Source organism: Rhinolophus ferrumequinum, chromosome 10, assembly GCF_004115265.2.
Source record: "Rhinolophus ferrumequinum isolate MPI-CBG mRhiFer1 chromosome 10, mRhiFer1_v1.p, whole genome shotgun sequence".
NCBI classification, from domain to species: domain Eukaryota; kingdom Metazoa; phylum Chordata; class Mammalia; order Chiroptera; family Rhinolophidae; genus Rhinolophus; species Rhinolophus ferrumequinum.
Genome location: NC_046293.1, coordinates 51,309,861 through 51,329,416, shown reverse-complemented (window position 1 = coordinate 51,329,416; position 19,556 = coordinate 51,309,861). Strand labels below are relative to the sequence as shown.

The following is a 19,556-nucleotide window of genomic DNA, read 5'->3' as shown; positions in this document are numbered from 1 at the left end:
TCACACTTTCTTCTTCCTTGGCTTCTGTGATACTCCTCTCTCCTATTCATTCTCTCTCTCCACCCTCTCCTTCCACTTTCTGTGCTCATCCCTTAAATGTTGGCATTCCCTGAAAGTTCTGTTCTTTCTCTTCTCTTTTCACTTTCTTCAATCCGGGTGCCGTACTCCTGATGACTCCCCATTCTCTATTTCCAATCCAGACCTCTCTCGAGAGATCTAGATTCATAGAGTCAATTGCTCCCTTTGAATATCCCCTAGTCCTGTGACATCCAGTGGATCCAACACTGCCCGCTTCACCCTCACCCATGAAATCTCTTCTTGCTATATTTTCTATTTTAGTGAAGGATGCCACCATCTACCCACATGCCTCGGTGAGAAACCCGAATCTTTCTTGCCTCCTCCCTCTCCAAGTCCTGCCTCTTCTACTTCCTTACTGCCTATCAACTCCACCTAAGCTCAGGAGCTTGAGCTCACCTGAGCAGCTATAAAAGCTAATAATCTACTTGCTTCCTTTCTTAACCCAACCAAACCAGGTAAGTCTTTTAACAACACATTTATTCTTATCACTCTGCTGCTGACTACTCTGTTACTCATCGGATACTTTAAACTCATAGCAATGTCCTGTGGATCCCAAGTGAAAACTGTAAGTTAATTCAGAATAGCAGAAGCCTAGAAAGGTAGAAGGCGACAGTTCTGCATGAGGCCAGATTGCTAAGCAGGGGCCACATAACGAAAGGCCCTTCATCTTTTAGGAAGAACCGATAAAGAATATTGAAAGCAGTGGTCAGTGAGACAGAAGACAGTAATCAGAGAAGCCAGTGAGCAGTTTTAAGGAGGATAGAATGATGAACCACGACATCACCGAGAGATGATGGGGAATGAGTTGATCGCCGAATTTGCTTTTAATCGCCTGCTTACTTGTCTGTCATTTAAACATACTCACATCTCTCCATCTTTGAAAGAAACCCTCCTTGCATCTGACATCGCCTCTCAGAGCTACCGCCCGCTCTCTTCCCTATTATAGCCAAAGTTATCACCACAGGGCTCAAGGTTGGGTGGACTTTTTCCCCCAAAACCTTTTTTAAAAAATTTATTGATTTGTTTATTCATTAATTGAGCAAATAGTTGGTGAACATTTACTAGTATGTCTTAAGCAGGATGCAGAGTAGTCAAGGGCATAGCTTTCAGAATGAAACAGATGTGAGTTTGAGCTGAGCTCTGCCATTTTTGAGTCACATGACCTTTGGTTGGTTACTCAAGTTTGTTTAAGTCTTAGCCTCCTCATCTATAAAGCAGGTTTATACCAGCTTCCACCTCACAGGATACTTGTGAGAACTGACGAAGGTAATGCATATAAAGCACTGAGCCTGGTACCTTATGCCATAGGACTTCATCCCTCAATAGGATCATGCCGTCAATCAAGCAATCAATCAATCAATCACGTTCCTACAGTGACCTTCAATACCAAACCCTCTGGCCATTTGTTTCTTCTTGCTCTTTATCTTTTATCTGTTAAATTTGTTCTTTTTAAGCACGGCTATTTTCCCTCCACATTTCTCCAGTCTCTTGCTTCTCACCCACCAACCCAAGCAGCAGAGAAATATCTCTGCCAGTTTCTCTGCCAGTAAATCATTTCTTAAACCTTTGTACTTTTCTAAGTCTTTTGTAACTCTCTTACATGGCAAGGATCAATTTCTTTGCTGTCTTTCTCCTGAATGTGTATCTATGTCAAAAAATAATTAGAATAGACGGTCACTACAAGGCATTTTACAAGCCAAAAGATGGAAATCTAACAAACTAGGAGGATCTTCTAACATTAAAAACTGCAAAATGTTAGTTTTAAACTTTGTAAGATAGCATCTGAAGCCAGAGGAAAAGCCAGAATATATTTTCTAGTCTCAGCACTTACCTCAATGTATGCTGGTTCTACGCCAGCAGGTGAGATGTGGGGCTGCCAGTCTTTAGGTGGCTTTGAAAGGTACTTGGAATCTGTTACAACCCATTTGAGCCGGGGCCAACCTAAATCAAACCCAAAATAAAAATTGAATTGACTAAGCCATAAGGGAAGGAATTCACATTGAGTTGGTCATTTTAAATATGAAGAGACCAAATCAAGGTCATTTTATAATCAGTAAAATACTTTATTTTTATTAGCTTTTAGTGATAAATCACTAGACAGTTATACCTTCTTTCAAAAGTACAACTGCTCCACATGCTAAATTCTAGGCCTTGACATTACCTTGAATCATGTGCCAATCACGTGGCAGTCACATGGGAATCACGTGATGAGCAGGATTGGGAGGTCCATTTGGCAGTGGAAGTCCACTGAGGTTAGTGGTCTATTCTCTGTCTCTACATGTAGCATTTAGCTTTAATGAACAGAGTGGTAGCTTTTTCCAACCATCACCATAAAGGTTAAGGGTGTGGGCTGTGGAATCAGATTTGGGTTCAAATCGCTGCTCTGCCATTATTAGCTGTGACTTTGGGCAAGTTACTTAACCTCTCTGTGTCTGTTTCCTCACCTGTAAAATGGGGATAATAATGGTACCTACTTCATAAGATTGTGAGAATTAAATAAGAAAATATGTAATTAGCCATTATTAAATTAAAGCACTCAGCTTTAGCTTTTAACAGATAATTCAGGTACAGATATTACTAACCTTTAAACTGTACAATTTCTCCATTCTGGGTTTTTGGCAGCCCCTTTAAACAAACTTCACTGGTAAGAGCTAAGGCAATACCACAGCTTCCTAGCAAGAAGCCAATCTGCTGCCCTCCAGCATCCTGTAGAGAAAAGATAATGAGCACCTTCAGGGAGTGAACGTGAGCACACGCAGCACGCGCAGGCCCCAGATCTAACACTCGGTAATGCTCTGGCACTTGTGTGGCAACATTCGTGGAACCCCACTGACACCTGGCAATTGTCAAAATCCAGTGACAATATGTTCTTATAAGTAATTTCTACCATACAATGATTTCCTGAGTGCAAATCAAATATTTTATTAATTTATTATTAAAATTTAATATTTATAAAATTAAATATTTTATAATTGCTAATGATGAATTCTGCCAACCAAATGTGACCATTTTATTCAAAGTCAGCAATGCTCCTCTTTTAGATTAATTTCAGGCAAATGAAATAAATGCAAACATGGTTAAGTTGTCTTAACCTAGCCACACCCGCAAATCCAAAAGCAAAGTAATTCAGGTCAGAACAAATTAATAATGTAAATCAACACCAAATGTCCAAATTTATAATGAAAGTGAATGGACGATTATTCCCAAAGCCATATGCTCATTATTCTGTTTTTAAAAAGATAGATTTGAACCTCACAACAACATCTAAGTAAACAACAAAAGATACAGTCTAAAGTATTTCTATTAAAATGTCACCCTAAAAGTATCACTATGAAACCACGCAAACACTGTCAACTTAATATAAGAACAACTCTATGATTTCCCGAACAATCCAAAGATACTATATCGCATCAACCAGTTTCAAGGATGTTACCAATTTGTTTTCATTCCTTTCAGAAAATAACTTTTTTCTTATAAACCCCCAGTCATATTTGTCTTTATCATCAACTTTCAACAATAAACTGCATGAGAAAATTAGGGTCAAATAGCTCACGGATTAATCATTCGGTTAAACTTGGAAATTTGCTACATACGCTTCATTTCAGTAGGGTTGATGTGTTGAGTGTTGACAAAGTAAAATCCTGTACCCTAGTGAATCGCCCTTTGACTTAAAGGAAACCCTAGGTCGTATGATATAGTTACAATAAATCCCTTTACAAAAGGCTCACCTATTGTAAATGTGGATTATCTATAGTCTCTGAAGCAATTATATATAAAATATAATTGTTGAAAAGTCAAGTATGTCCCCAAGATTTTTAAGTGATATGTAACATGATAAATATCCTATCTTAGTTAAAACCATGTTCTTTTCACAAAAGTTATAAATATGAATAAATAATTTTCTACAACTTGCATGTTTTTAGAAAGCGAAGCTGAGTACTTAGGAAAACAGAGTGTTTCTAACGTCATGACCAAGTCAATCGATCCGGAACCCGATGCCTGCCATGTCACATCAGGCTACATTCCTCTTAAATTTAGCAATGTTACCTTTCTGGTAAGAGGTACCTCTATAGGCACTGGAATCACTTCCGCCAGGAGACATCCATAAAAAGCCACCATGAACATGATTGGATCATTGTTGGGGTAAACCAGGGCTACCTGAAATGCGTAATGACATTAATAACAGAAATAAAAACAGACTAATACTTTCAATGTCACTCTCTAAGACTTACATTTATATATGAAACATCTATCATGAACACAGTAAATCAAACTATTTAACAGCCTAAAGGAAATTAAGTTATTGAGAAGGATGCACAAATCTAAAAAGACTTCTGTCATTCCCATGATTATACTACATACATTTTGGGAACTACAATGTAACTCATCATCATTAAGAATTTTTCACTTAATTTTATTGGTAATTTAGCAGTAAACAACACACCTTATGTAGTAAGTTAATTACCTGTAAAACCTAAGGCAATTTACTTCAGTAAATTCATAAATTCATAAAATAAATGTAATGGATCTCTCTAGATAGGCTAGCATATTAAAGAATAAGCCTTACCTCTATCTCACAAAAAGCCTACAAGCATTGAGTGACCCAGTTACCATCTTAGGGCCACCCTAAGATTTTCTTACTCTTCAACAAACTCACTGCATTAACCCTCGCTCACAAAGCCAACAATGAAAGTATTCTAGTGAAGGCATTTGACAGTAGGTATTAAGCAATACTGGCAGAAACCATTATGGATATAAAGTTAATTCATTTACAAAAAAGATCAATAGTAAAACCTCTGTAACATGTTCAAAACCTGTGATACATCATAGGGATAACAGACTTGTCCTAATTTATTCAAGGAATGCAAAAGCACAGAAGTCACTATCATTGGGGAATTTGTTACTTTGCTTAGATATTTATAAATTAACATTTGAAACCTAATCATGTCACCAGACTCTTGTTTTCCCTTCTTTTGCTTTCAAATTCTCTAAACTCACTCCCAAGGTAAGTTCAGTTCTGAATCATCTAGAGTTCTAAAACAATACAAACTCCATAAGACATTTAGACAACCCATTTCCTTCCTGCACACAAATGTCCATGCTGTTTGGACCACACGGAAGTACCTTCTTAGGGTTCAGTGAGGACTAGGAAACACTTGTGTGTCACATTTTAAGGAGAAGCCATCCTTCAGGTGTCCTTCACCACAAAGCAAGAATGTTTTTTAATGGCTAGTTTAGGAGATTCTGTAATCGCGAGCCTCCTAAAATGAAGTCTGTTGTGTAGGTGGTGTTTCATTCTATAAATTCCAAATGAAAGTAATGTCTGATAGTAGGGGTAATTATATTTATAAAGTTATTAACAGGGAAAAAAGCCTTCAAAACATATATATATATATGTTTTTAAATGTCACTTCCAAATAAAAAAGAAATTAAATGATGTCAATTTGTTTCTTCTTAGAACTGGTATGAGTCTCCCTTCCTTTCTACAGAAAATTGTTTTAAAAAATTTTATGGGACATTTTTTTAAAGAAAATTATCAGAGTAAACTTTATTGCTGTTTTTGTTGTCTGAATATTGAAATATTTATTTTCAGAAAGACTTAGGTTTCTCTTTCTTTTTATTGACAGCTCAAGAGTTTACTGATTAGCAGCTACAGAAAGGGACATGTGAATTTCCTTCAATCTATGAACGCAAGAATTATCACCTGGCACTGGGCCAACCTGGGTTGGAACCTAACCATTTTCATTTTCTAGTATGACTTATAGAAATTGTGCTGTTGTACATTAAAAATCCAGAATATTAGAAAGCAATAAAACATCACCTCCCTAAAATGAAAAAACCAATTACCCTGTCTCCAGGTTTTAATACAGGTTCATTTTTGGTCCCCAGTTTATTAAGCAGTGTGTAGGCCAACTTTAAACTTCTGCTCCACAACTTTCCTGAAAAAAGAAAACAGTCATATAGAAAAACACAGGCCTACCTCAGCAAAAGGGCACTCAGTTTAAGCACATTTAGTAAGACAACGGCTATTCCAAATGAGGCATTAGACAGGCATCACCCCAACACAGAGAGAGAGCCTCCCCTACAAAAAAACTTTACATTCACTCTACTTCACGGAAAGCCAGTCCTGCCTCCAAACAAAAAGAAAACATCACTGGAAGCTCATTCTCGTTTAGATAACTTCAAATTACTATCTAAAGTAATCTGAATACCTTTAGAAATAATTTGATGTGAACTGATCACATTTAAAGGAAGGACACAATTTTTTATCACAGGACTGAAAATCAGAAGACTACATTATTCTAAGCTTTTTTTGAAGAACCGCTTACATATATGGTATTAGATACTTGGAAGTAACTGCAAAGCAAAAGAGTGACTCGAATAATTAAGCATTCCCTACCACTGCACTTCAGTGAAAACAGACAATAAGATGGAGATTAACCATGTGAAACGTGGATATACTCAAAGATGTTAAATAAACATGCAAAGATTGGGTCAGCTGACTGCTTTCCTTAAGTGTTATATGGATGAAATTAACATACAGCTTCTGAAATGAAGGCTAAAAACCATTTTCTTTTTTTTGGGGGGAGGGGGAGCCTATTCTTCCCCTCTTCCTGTTCCCTCCCCTCGACCACCCTTAGAAATTCTTATTTTAGATTATGGAAAAAGTGTAAGAGAAATCACTTTTTAAAATAGATGTTTGTTTTACATTTAACTCATTCAGAGGGGCATCTAGGGTTTAAACTCACTTTAATCTGCATAATTCTTTAAAAAAAAAACAATTTTCCCTCTACAATTATTCAGTATCTAGGTTTATGGACAATGTGTTCTACTTGTAAAGGAAAAAAGGAATCTGAATAAATTAGTACAAAATCCCACAGCCCAGGTTAAATCCATCCTTGTTATTTTTTTTAAAAGAGAGAAGTTAATTTTTTAAAGGATTTATGAAAGAAAAATAACTTACTTTAAAAAGTTATTTACAAAAGAAAAATGAAAAGTTTAGCTGGGATGCAAAACTAAATGGAAAAGTACTGATTCTTTGTTCATTATAGAATTTTGTGCCAATCATAAGCAAGAGGCAGGATGGAGTAAATGACACAGACCTAAAAAGTAATCAATTGTAATTTTTGGCTAAAACTATATGGTTTTTACCATACACCATTAATCCTACCCACATGTCTTCCTAAAATCCTCTCCTGATGTGAAAACATCAGTGGATCTACAAAGTCTCTTTCTTCTTTTTGCTCTTTTAAATATTAGTTGGCTTGCAAATGTCACGTTAGCAAATGAAAATAACTGGAAAGATCTACTGAAACACAAGGACCAGCAACTACTATATATCAAGGTTAAAACACCACGCATGATAATCTGAAGAACTACGTAGTAGGAGGAAAGGAAGGAACTGGAGTCCCGTCAACTCACCATAGGTCAGAGTGTAAACTGGTTTCCCCGTCACATCCAGTGCAGTCAGACAGGGGCACTTTGCCTGAGTCGTGCCCCAGCGCTGAAGCGCAGACTCCAGAGCAGGTGGCCAGTTACAGATGACTCCTAAGGGCTCGCCCTTCACCGGGGTCATCTGCCGTCCCTCAGGCTTGGGCTGGTTGGGGTCTGGCTGAGGTACTGTACCAAAAACACCCCCAATGGGTGGGTTATGAAAATAAAATCTGAAATAAGTGCAAAGACCAACTAACACAATTTAGGTCTCTAATCTCAAATATAGTTCCCTTTTCCCTTCATCTTTATGTGGTTTGAACTCACTCTGAGAAAAGACATCATTAGAAATGGTAATCCACAAAACGGATTCATTTTTCCCACAAAATTATAAAATCATATTTAATACATTTTATGCAACAAACAAATCCTAACCCTGACAAAGCAAATAAATCACTGAACATACAGAAAGGAACAAAGTATAAATTCCTTTCAGCAGTTTTACATACAGTTTTTAGAACATTTGTTCTTAAATCTTTTGTTTGTGTCCAATGTTAAGAACCAGGTCCCACTTCACCAGGTTATGTTTAATGAAAAAGCACTTAAGTGTGAGTCAGAAAACCCAAGTTTACACTCCCTTTTTACTAGTGTGACCTCATGTGAACTGAGCCTCGTGTTTCCTCAGCTGTAAAATGGGGACAGTAACAGTTGTACCACAGGGTCAGTATTAGACTCAAACCGGTAATGGGCACGAATGTTGCTTCCACGTCTGTGTACCCTGGCACACATCACATACGGCCAATCCCTTTGCTTCCCAGGGAGCTGGTACTCATCCTTCTCAGGATGCAGCTCCACCAGCATACGCCCAGGAAGCCGTCCCAGCCATTCCTCCCTCAGTGCTCCCACACTGTGGTAGTCCACGCTTTTTAAAGCACTGAAGATCTCAAGAGCTTCTGGTACTGTACACGTTTTTCTCTCCCTCCAACTGAAAGCTTTTTGAGAGAAGGCATGGTTCTTATTCCTTTTATTGCCTCTAGTGCCTAATACATATGGTTGCTCGATCGATGTTAATGAAATTGAACTGAATTTGGGGGAGGAAAAAAAATTTCTAGGTTATAAACATGGTCATTCCAGAAACTGGAAGTAAATAATATTTCATATTGTTTCATATAGAGAAAATTAAAGTCATTTCAATTTTTCTACAATAAATAAGTATCCAAACAATAAAAAGCAAAAAAGTCCTACACTTTCACAGCAGGAAAGATAATTTACACATGGAATAAAAATCAAGTATTACTGAGTGCCAACTATGTGCACAGGATGTGATAAACATGGAGAAAATAAATAGTGCACATGTCATTTTTGAACATTTACTGTTTTTAATAATGTTGGTGCAAGGAATACAGAGCCTGCGTGCCCTCCAGGAGTATCTAGAGTGCAAAAGGGACACACACTCACACAAAGAGCAAAGTAAACATGAGCAGGGCACGACAGAGATATGTAGAGAAAAGGCAGGAGAGGGCCACATCACCCAGGTTAGGGGGTGGGGTCCCCCACATGAAGGAGGTAACACCTGAGCTGAGTCTTAAAGGAGAGGCAGGAATTAGCCAGGTGAAATGGAGGTGAGAGAGGAAGCACAGAAGGGAGAACAGACAGAATGAGCAGCAAGTATTAGATGGGCCAATGAAATATGAAATAAATTGCATTTTAGAGCTCAACTTAATGGCAGATTTGGGAAACTTACTTAAAATGTCTTGATTCATTTTTCTACCACCATAAAACTACTAAAACTAGTTTCACTTCCCAAACCACTGCCCTAGGTAAATGACGTTTCAGTTGCCCTTCTACCTTGTATATTCCCAGGACCTAAACCACCAGATTGATTAAAAAAAAGCGAACATGGGTGACTCTAAATAACTAGCTTTGTTTTTACAAACAGGCTGCATATATGGTAGGCATAGTCTTCTGGTCACAAAAGTCTGTAATGATTGCCATCCACTAGGCCCCGATGCAGACCCTGGCACACTCTTTCAGACTTTCAAAGACATACGGGTATCTCTTTCCAAAGGTAATCAATCACCTCAACAACTGTTGCCTATTTATAATTAGTGAAAAGCTATTAGCTCTATTCTGACAATGAAAATTGTTCCAGTATAATTCCTATTAAGCCTTAACCTTCATTTACCTGGGCAATATACAGTGCTAAAAAGACTGGCGAGGCTATTACTGCATGAGCACCTTGAACATAAGTGTATCAAGAAAGATGTCCATAGCTTAATGAGTTTAGTCACTCCCAAAGAAACAGAAATTCATCTTAACCTCCTACGTCAGGTTGCTTGTGCTTCCCGCTGCATATAGAGGGCTAACACCAGATCTACTCTACTCATGTGCCCAGTTCCATTAACAGGTCAGATGTGATCAAAGCCTGCTTGTCTCAGGATGTAAAAATGGACTACAAAGCTACCAAGGCTTAGGTCTTTTGACAAAAGCTTTTGTTTGGTAGATCTTATTTGTCACCTAGCTCCAGTAATTATCCAATGGCCACGCTTGTTTCATCTATACCCTGATGTGTTCCCCTCCCAATCCTTCCTATTAAATTCTAGACATCACGATTTCATCCGTAATTTTTTTTTAATTATTGAATGAATAATCACCAACTATTATTACTTTCTCTATGAAGGCATCCCTAACCATTACTACTTCCTCTATTTCTTCCCTTCTCCAACTTCCCATATTAGTTGATACATACTTAGCAGCTAAAATCTGTTTTTACATGTATATATTTTAGCACTGGCCTAAACTGCAAACAACATGAAGGAAGAGGAAATGACTGTATTTTTATGAACTTTTTCACCATATACCGTCTTATCTTATAGAAAGCAGACTGGCTGATTTAACAAAAGGAATAAGTTATATAAAAAAAAAAGATTGGGCAATCTTTTGAGGTCACGTTTGACATCTGTATTCTAAGATAATGCCAAATATAAGTAACTTTTAAAATTAGGTATTTCGGAAAGTTTTTAATTTCAAAAGCATATTTCCAAGAATAGTTCTATGCTCCATAGTTATCTCTTTGCCTTCCCTCCCTCCGTATTTTTCATCTGAGATCTAAAATATAAATGATCCCTAACGGAAAAGAGCAGAGAATTATGAACTTTTTCAACCCAAAACGATGCCTTGTTCATCCTTAAATCCTACAGTACCTGACATGTAGTAATTGCTTAAGAAATGTCTGTTTATGGAATATGTGTTTTGGGTATTAATACTACTACCTTCCACAATTTCTTCAGAGTCATCCACAAAAAATTCTTTTAAGGGAGGTCTTTTGGGTCGTTTCAGAGTGTTGAGAAGCTGCTGGATTTTTGTGGATACTCTGCTACTGACAGGAACACCTATACGGGAAAAAACGGTAAGTTAAAATTAATTGATTTTAGGGAGATTTTAAGTCCTCAATTCTCTTAGGAGCTTTTATTTCTACTGATGTTTGGCCTTTGCCCACAATCTCATTCTATTTTAAGTGGGACAAATAGGTACAAATATGTACATACCCAGTTTATGACAAGAGAGAACAAATATGGTGCTTTTATTAATGCATTGCTTACAGATTTCATCTACTCCCCCTTTTCTCTTACAGCGTTTTCTTTTTCCATACTCCATTTTTTTGTTCAAAGCATCTTTTGACAGTACAGACTAAGCCTGAACAAGTTCAGTGCTGCTACATTGCAGGCTGTTGAGAAGAAGGCACTAAAGATGACTGGTGTTCGCAGGTTTACAGCAGCGTCGTTCTGCAACTGCTGGACAGGTCAGGCGCTGCTGTTTCTAATTTGAATTGTTCCAGTTCAACTAATATCCCCTACTTAGCTACCAAAAGGAACGCCTACCATCAGCTGTATCCATAAGGCTGGACCTGTTGGATCCTTTGTGCATGCCTTTAACTATCCCCGAGGGGGGCAGGTCAATATTTGCTGGGCGGATTGAGGAAGATGATGATGAAGAGGAGGTAGTTGTAGTGACGTCAGGGGGAGCAGAGAAATTCTCTAAGAGGGGAGAAAACAAAATTTGGAATTATATCACATTAGCAGAAAAATTAGAATGTTTAAATCCTTTTTTGTTTTTCAACAAGAAAACTATGCAAATAGGGCATGAGCTCTTGTAAAACAACCTTTTAAATCAAATTCTACTAGCAAGGTATAATGAGAGAGCAAGAAGTTAAGGTAGGGCTATCAGTGTTCCAAAATTATTATTTTCAAGAACTCAAGTAGCCTTAGTAAGATCAAATCCCATGACCAATGTTTCTCAAAAACATTCTTTTCTACACAGAAAGACTGGTAGAAATCCAATGTTATAGAAAAATGATCATAATAAAATAAAAGTTGCAAGTGACTTCAAAATGACACTAACATGAGTATGATCATATGGCTACTAATATTCTAGTCTCTTAAGCATTTCTTCATGTTTATGTTGGTTTATCTGTAATAGTTTCTCTTCCACTGAAGACAGAAATCGTGCCTTGGAAGTGGGTCAGACTGCTCAAGTATCCAGATGAAGAAAACCAGGTAAGTCTACTTCTAACATTTATAAAACAACCCAGAGGTATAACAACTTGGACAGACAAGGTTCTTCCTTTGCTCTAAACGTGATTAGTGTTCTTGTAATCGGCTTCATGTAGGGATTCTTAATATAAAGAAACTGCACGATATAAATTCGGAGATTCTTAACACAGAGAAACTGAATGACATAAGTTGAAAGAGAGCCATTAAACAGGGATATGTTATAAAAACTTAGAAGAAAACATCTGGAGAAGTAATAAAAAAAAAAATTGCAAGAGTAATAAAAAGCCACTCAAAACTTTTCCTATGAAAAAGGAGAAAAGAAAAAGGAAAAAAGCATAATATAAACAATTCCTAAATTCAATTTGGAAGTAACGTCTCTATGCCCCCAAAGTCTATAATTCCTAGTTTAATAGTTTTTAAAGTTTTAAATATACTACTAGCACAAGTATACTGTAGCATATCCCTTCTATAGGATAATGTGGTAACAAAGCATTAAAAACAGACATTTTTATTTGACCCAGCAATTCCACTTAAAAATACATCCTAAGGAAATAATCAGAAAAATGCACAGTTGTATGTTCCAGGATGTTCATTCCAGCAGTTTTTATAATAGCAAAAAAGTGGATGCTACTTGAATGTCCAAAATAGGGGAATAGCTAAATAAACCAGGGCACAGCCATATAGTGGCATAATCTGAAACCATAAAAAAAATAATAGCATAATTCTATGTTAATGATAAAACAATGTTTGTGATACACTGCTAAGAAAAGCAGGTTATGAACATTATGTTTAGTACAGTTTCATTTTTGCAAAAAATAAAACCAAAACCCTACATATTTACTCGTGTATGCAAATAAAGTCTAGAAGTGTTAGACTGCACTGAAGTGTTATCCATAGGAAGTGAGTTATAGATTATTTTTATTTTATCTGTATTTTCAAAAATTTCTATTAGAAACATGAATTACTTCTTTTAAAATAAACAGGGATATGTTTATCCAAAAGCCAATAATGTTGGATAAAATAGTTTCTTGTGAGTACCTGGATAAATGACTTTTCACCTAGTAGAAGCAACAGAAAACTATGAGGTCAGATGAAATCATCTTGTGAACAAAAATTCAGACAAAGTTAAATGGGTATCAGTACAATATCTTTAATAACTGAAATTGCTCTCTTTCAGACAAATGTAAAAATCACACCTGACCCACAGGTGGCTGCTTCCTCCCAAACAGAAAAGGTGCTGAGCATGCTCCCCTTGGCCGCTTTAGGAAGTTCAGTGAGTCACAGGGTAGAGTTAAGAGTGCGGGACGTGTCACCGCTGGTGGCACTTGGCTTTTAAGTGTGGGCAATCATACCCTCGAGGTAGTTGTTTTCTTTAAAAACTATAGGCTGTGAATTGAAAATTCTCTAAGCGTTTCTTTTCAGAAACCAATAAAAAAAATAAAGATGTCTAGAAAGGTCACTGATACGGAAATTAAGGCACCAAAATACAACCGACTGTCAAGAAAAAAGGGAAAAGTATCACAGACACACAATGTTCATACACATCACTTAGTGCAATGTGTACCAACCAATTAAGCAGAAGCAGAGATCCGAGCTGTATCTTTATCTGCAGATGTCACAACCTCTGAACACGCACACACACACAAACATAAAGCAGAGCCAAGCAAAAGCTACACCCCACACAGGAGCGCCGGCCGCGGGAGCAGCTCAGGACCACATCCTCAGGCTGCACACTCTGGTTGGAGCAATAACACAGCAGCAAGGACAATAAATCCAGTCTTCATGCTCTCGACAAAACGGCCTCACTGATGTTGTCTTGGTGCAGAATTTGCTCAGGTTTAATGTTTTTTTGTTTGAGATAACACAGACAACAATCCTGGGAGAATCTAAGACGTTACGTATTTCAACACTTCTAAAGGAATATTCTCCAATAGGGATAAACCCACGCTAAGACTGGTGTTATATCTTGCGGCTTGAGTATTGCGTATGGAAATAGCTATGGCTTCAGGTGGGCAGTACTATGCACCAATAATGCAGGTGATAGCTACCATTCCAAATGTATTGCTGGTGTTTCCCTCTTTGCTTCATTAACTGTCGTGATCTTTCTGATCCTGTCTTTTAGACCATTCTGAAAAACCTAATACAAATCATAAACTCTTTCCTGGATACTGGGTGCCAAATGGAACATAATTTGGGCTTCTTGGGTAGATCCACCTCCTACCTATTCGAGTATTGGCAAATACATCAGCTAGAGACCCACTGGTTCCTTTGACCTCTCCATGGGACAGCGTAGAAGATGCGGATGAAGAAGTGGACGATCCCTGAATTGAACGGTTGATCCAGGACTCAGCATTCTGTAAGCTCTGTTGCAAGGCAGCAGAGAGCGCAGCTTGGCGTCTCAGAGAGCCCTCATCCTCGGAGGCCGAAGACGTGTCTGTGTGGAATTAGAAAAAAAGTTGTTCTCGATCCTGCCTAGAACAGAGACCTTTCAGTTCTTGCTCATTGATCACACATTCAATTTTGACACCAGCAAAACATTCGCATTCTTAAGGTAAACTAGTATGTAAAGTTTCTCCAAAATTTCAAGGAAAGGTCTATGGACTAAAGTCTGCAAAAATCAAACAGTCTAAATCTACAGGTAATTTGAAGTTACTAAAAAAGAAAATCCTTTTAGAACATTTAAACTTCATTCACTGCTTTTCTGTTCTGAGATTAATCCGTATCTAAGTTCTGTTGGCTTAACTTATTTATGTTCAAATAATTCTGAAGTATTTATTATGTATCTTCCTCCATCTCTTACTTGGAGAAGCTTGTGATAGGTTGCTACACCTATTTTGACAAGTACTCATTGGGTCGTGTCTACTTAAAAGGAAATGATCTTGATAGGGAGATACAAAAAACTTATTTTTGTTTCCAACGATTTAAGTGCCAAACGGTGAACGAGGTGCTGGGGAAGTGATGTAGACTAAGAATCAACGCTCAGCTTGGAGACATTCATGGTTTTATGGAAAAGCCAGCTGGTCGCTTGGCACAGGTAAGCTTTCTGAAGATGGCAGGACAGGGCACTGATCTGTGTTTCTCTTCTTAATTCCCAGTCAGAGGAGAATTATGAGAAATTCACTGATGTCTGATTTTGGCCTGGCTCTGACTTCAGGAAAATAAGGCCTAAATTAGAAAAGTATGTTGAAAAAATAGAAAAAGAGAAGTTCAACCAAATATAGGATAGCCAAGGGAGGCAAAAGTCAGGGATTTATTCCAGGGCTCTAAGCTGATGCCATGCAAGTTAAAGACACATTTGGTCTGATGTGAAACAAACACTTTTAGTTTATTTCGGGGGTTATAATATATAGCCTACGGGTTGCATTTCATTCAATTTTAAAAAAATTAAATAGTCTGTAGTTAGTCCTGCCGAACACGTTCCTGTCACTCAGGTGAAACTGTCCATCCACTCTCTCCTTTGGCTCCAAGAGCCACAGAGATAAGCCGCTACGTAGCACCCACAATGGAAATCTGAACCACAAAAGACTACTTTAATTTAGAAGTCAGATTTTGCAGGTTCAGAGCAAGAGAGAAAGTTTATCCTTGCTTCCTGCTCTGGACTCCCTCCCACTTATTATCTCATATTGAAGGAGATCTGAGGCCTAAGACTGATTTTTAAAAAAAAAAAAAAAAAAAACGTACTGCATAACTACAACACATGCCAGGAACTATGTGAGGTTCTGGGGATTCTGAGATGTATGAGTTCTTATGAGAGAGTAAGTGGCCTAAAAAGTCTTACAGTCTAGTACAGGGGACACACAACCCCACAGACTGTTTCACAAGAATACAATGAATGCTAAGAAATAGGGTAAGCGAGGGTTTCATTTCATTCCTGGGGCACCAATCTCCCTGGGGAATTCAAGCACTTCTATGGAGATGGAGCAGACTTTGAGGAGGTCAGGGGCAACAGATGAGGCTGGACAGGTAGACAGTGACCAGACTCCAAGGGATAAAGCAATGAGGTTCTTTAAAGGGGAATGAGATCTACAATGCAAAAGGAGGGTGACTAAAGGAAAACTTAGAGAAAGTAACAGCATCTATAACCTTTTACTTAAGGAAAGCGTTTTGCGTAATTTCCATAAATTATTCTAACATTTCAGCTGTACCTGGGGAGACAGAGATTTCTGTCTTTGCAAACATGCTAAAGAAAAGTGTGTTGTGTGTGTGTGTGGGGGGGTACATGGGACAGGCGAATCTGACCCTAAGAATAATGTATTTTCAGGGTAGTGTATCTCTGGATCCCATAAACTCCACTAGATTTGAAGGCTGTCTTTATTGAATCATTTATTTTAATCTGTGTAAGTCTAAAATCAGAATAACTCAATTTTCAAAAGATAGTAAAAGCAGTATTTTGATGATTAGGTTTATGGAAAATTGGCTTCATTATGCTTCTATATTGGATCAATTATGTAATTAGGTGTATTGTTTCAATCCAATTACCTCATTTGCCCGCCAGTCCTCCTCAGTGTTCAGCAACTGCAACCGGGGGCGGTTGGCTGAGCGTAGTGGAAAAAACATGGCCTTGGTGTCTGTTTTCCATCTGAACTCTGGGGTCCATCACTTACTAACTTTGCGACTTGGGGATAAAATGATCATCCATCTGAGAAGGTTGGTTGTTTGTTCAGCCAGTCAACAGATACTATTAAGCACGACACTAGTTCGATAGGAACGAAAGGGTAAGCAAGAACACAGAGTCCCTGTTCTTAAAAGTCTTACCGGAGTTCTGGGCAGGTAGGGGCCCAAAGAAGACCTAAATCCAGGCTGGAAGGGTAAGCAGGAATTAGTTACGAGGAGCACAAAGTGGGGAGAGAGAAGATTCAGGCAGAGGGCACGGCATGTGAGAAAGCTGGGGGGGACAGAAAACAAGGCACATTTGCAGATCTGAAAGAAATGAGCTGAAGCACAGAATGCAAAACTGATAGGTCATGAAAGACGCGACTGTACAAGTGGACAGCACTGGGCTGCTAAGAGCTGAGGAAAACATGCTGAGGAAACCTGCCTTTATGCTCAGGGCAGCAGGAAACCACCAAATGGGACAATGTACAGAAAGCACCTCCAGCAGTGCCAGCACACAGCAGGTGAACAATAGACATGAGTTCCCCTTTTCCTCCCTAAATAACCCACCCTCTGTGACCTCACAGACGCAGAACTGTGGTTGGGCAAAGCTTACAGCTGATCATGTGTTAGGATCACGCAAAATACAAGCATTGCTCTGGGATTAGATCCTTTTAAAAAGAAAAACAAGCTCCCTTAAATACTTGTATGTTTATTTGGTAGCTTTTTTATTTTTTTTTAAGTAACTGTCACCCAGGAAATTGCTATGAATTAGTAGAAATTTGGGCAAGATTAAATTCATACTAATAGAAATAATGCTATCATTTTCCCACTGATTCTGCTCTTGTTGAACACGAACGCACACTGTTACCGTCATAACTAAAGGCACTTGCCTAAGCTCTTGTGTGTGATGAATACACTAGGCCTACACAACAACAAATAATTCTGAAAACATGGTTTGCCCTTCGGCTTATGACTGGTGTGATTTTAATACAGCATTATTTAATACTGATCACCAGATGCCTAAAGTCCATTTATAACCAATGTGGAAACACAAACGATTAGCTTATTGATTTTAAAGAAACAAAAGTCCTGAATTTATTAATTGTTCTTAACTGCTGTAGCACTTTTAGTCTTTAGCCATGCGTGGAAATGACTACCCTCTTCTTAGTGGAAAATACATTTATTATATCTGAAAATGTTTACTCATTAATAAATTTAATTTATAAATGAAATTTCAACACCTACCATGTCCATTCCACTGCTGAGAAATGAAAGCATATTGCTACACAAGAACTTGTACATGAATCTTCATAGGAGCTTTATTTGTAATAGCTAACAATGAGCAACAACCCAAATAGCCATTAACAACTCAATGTATAAACTGTGGTATATCTATACAATGGAATACTATTCATCAATAAAAAGGAATGAACTACAGTACTAATACATGTAACACGTGGATGAATCTCAAAATAATTACACTGAGTAAAAGAAGCCAAACCTTTCCCCCTTCTCTGAAAAAAAAAGTACCAGTGTATGATTCTACTTATATAAAATTCTATAAAATGCCAACTAACATATAGTGACAGAAAACAGGCCAGTGGCTCTCTCATGGGGATAGGAAAAGGTGGGAATACAAAGGGATTATGAGGAAACTTTGGGGGTGAAAGATATGTTCATGATCTTAACTGTGGTGATGGTTTCACAGTTTTGCTATGTCAAAACTTAGCAAAGACACGCTTTCAATATGGGCTGTTTATTTTATGGCACTTAGAATTCAATAAAGCTGTAAAAAAATGAATTTAAAAAGAATTGTGGGGGTGAAAATGATGCCTCGCTGAGAGAGAGGGTAGTGACACCTGGCAGGCAGGCTACAGAACCTGAGACAAAGGACGTTGCTCTGTAGGCAAGGAAAAAGTCTGAAGCTAAGGAGAAACAAATCTTTAGAGACCAAAGAGGAGGCAGCCTAAGGATAAAAGCATATATGAAAGAGAAGATGGAAAGGTTGGTTCCGGAGCAGGCCAACCTTGGGCTACAATTCTGAGATGCTTAATCTAGCACCAAACCCTGTTGGGGTGGGTAATGATTCAATAGACAAGTGTTAGGGAGGCTTTCGGAAGCATCCCGTAATAATCTGTGTACAGAGAGCAGCTGGGGCTGAAAATCACTATGTGGAATCCAATTGGCAGGAGGTCCATGAGCTGCCTGACCGTTAACATCCAAACTGGGGTACCTCTGGGAGAAAGAACACTCACTATTAATAGTTACTCTCGGGTCACTCTACCTATCAGGAATCTCCAAACACTGTTTTTCTAGGTATTTGCCCACATCTATGGAAAAACTGTTTAAAAAACTAATTAATACTACAAATAATAATGGGGTGAGAAGAGTTTTTTTTTTTCCCCACTTACTGCCTATTTGAAAAGTTAGAGCAAACATGCAATTATTAGAACTCCCAAATTTCCAGAAAATATTTACTAACAATATGGGAAAATAAGAGGTAACACGCCGAGTAGCTTAGAGAATGGGCTAAAAGTCTGACTGCTGTGGGCTTCAATCTTAGCTCTGCAACTGATAGCTGTTGGGCTAGTCAGTCCTAGGGGGCCTTAATTCTGTTCCTTGAGGGATTCTCTCTCATGGTGAGTGTTTTCCATTTTTGGACTGTTTGCTTCCACTCAGTGGATCTTTATCTGTGGGAATCCCAAGTCCCTAGGTTGAGGACGTATCCTTCCAGAAATCCTTTGTGCCCGAGGGTTATCATCAGCCTTTTATGTGAGTTCACTTTTTAACACTAGGTTTTACCAGGGGCAATAGTGAAATTTAAAATTTGTACCCACTGACCACAAATTCTTAGGGAAGTCCCTGCCCCCATTATTCCAAAGCCAGACACAAGGCAAG

The 19,556-nt window shown here is 38.1% G+C and overlaps 1 protein-coding gene across 4 annotated transcripts in view; it reads right to left on the bottom strand.

The window, feature by feature from the left end:
* DIP2B (disco interacting protein 2 homolog B) overlaps positions 1 to 19,556 on the bottom strand; it is a 194,789-nt gene that overhangs the window by 48,977 nt on the left and 126,256 nt on the right. The window contains exons 5-12 of one of the 4 annotated variants that reach the window (XM_033116869.1): positions 14,284 to 14,496; positions 11,391 to 11,546; positions 10,779 to 10,901; positions 7,501 to 7,698; positions 5,926 to 6,017; positions 4,126 to 4,236; positions 2,661 to 2,784; positions 1,910 to 2,019 (exon numbers count right to left, since the gene is read on the bottom strand). In XM_033116869.1, the coding sequence (XP_032972760.1) occupies positions 1,910 to 2,019; positions 2,661 to 2,784; positions 4,126 to 4,236; positions 5,926 to 6,017; positions 7,501 to 7,698; positions 10,779 to 10,901; positions 11,391 to 11,546; positions 14,284 to 14,496 (1,127 nt within the window). The remainder of the gene's footprint in view (positions 1 to 1,909; positions 2,020 to 2,660; positions 2,785 to 4,125; positions 4,237 to 5,925; positions 6,018 to 7,500; positions 7,699 to 10,778; positions 10,902 to 11,390; positions 11,547 to 14,283; positions 14,497 to 19,556) is intronic. The other 3 variants (XM_033116871.1, XM_033116870.1, XM_033116872.1) reach the window with 3 other exon arrangements.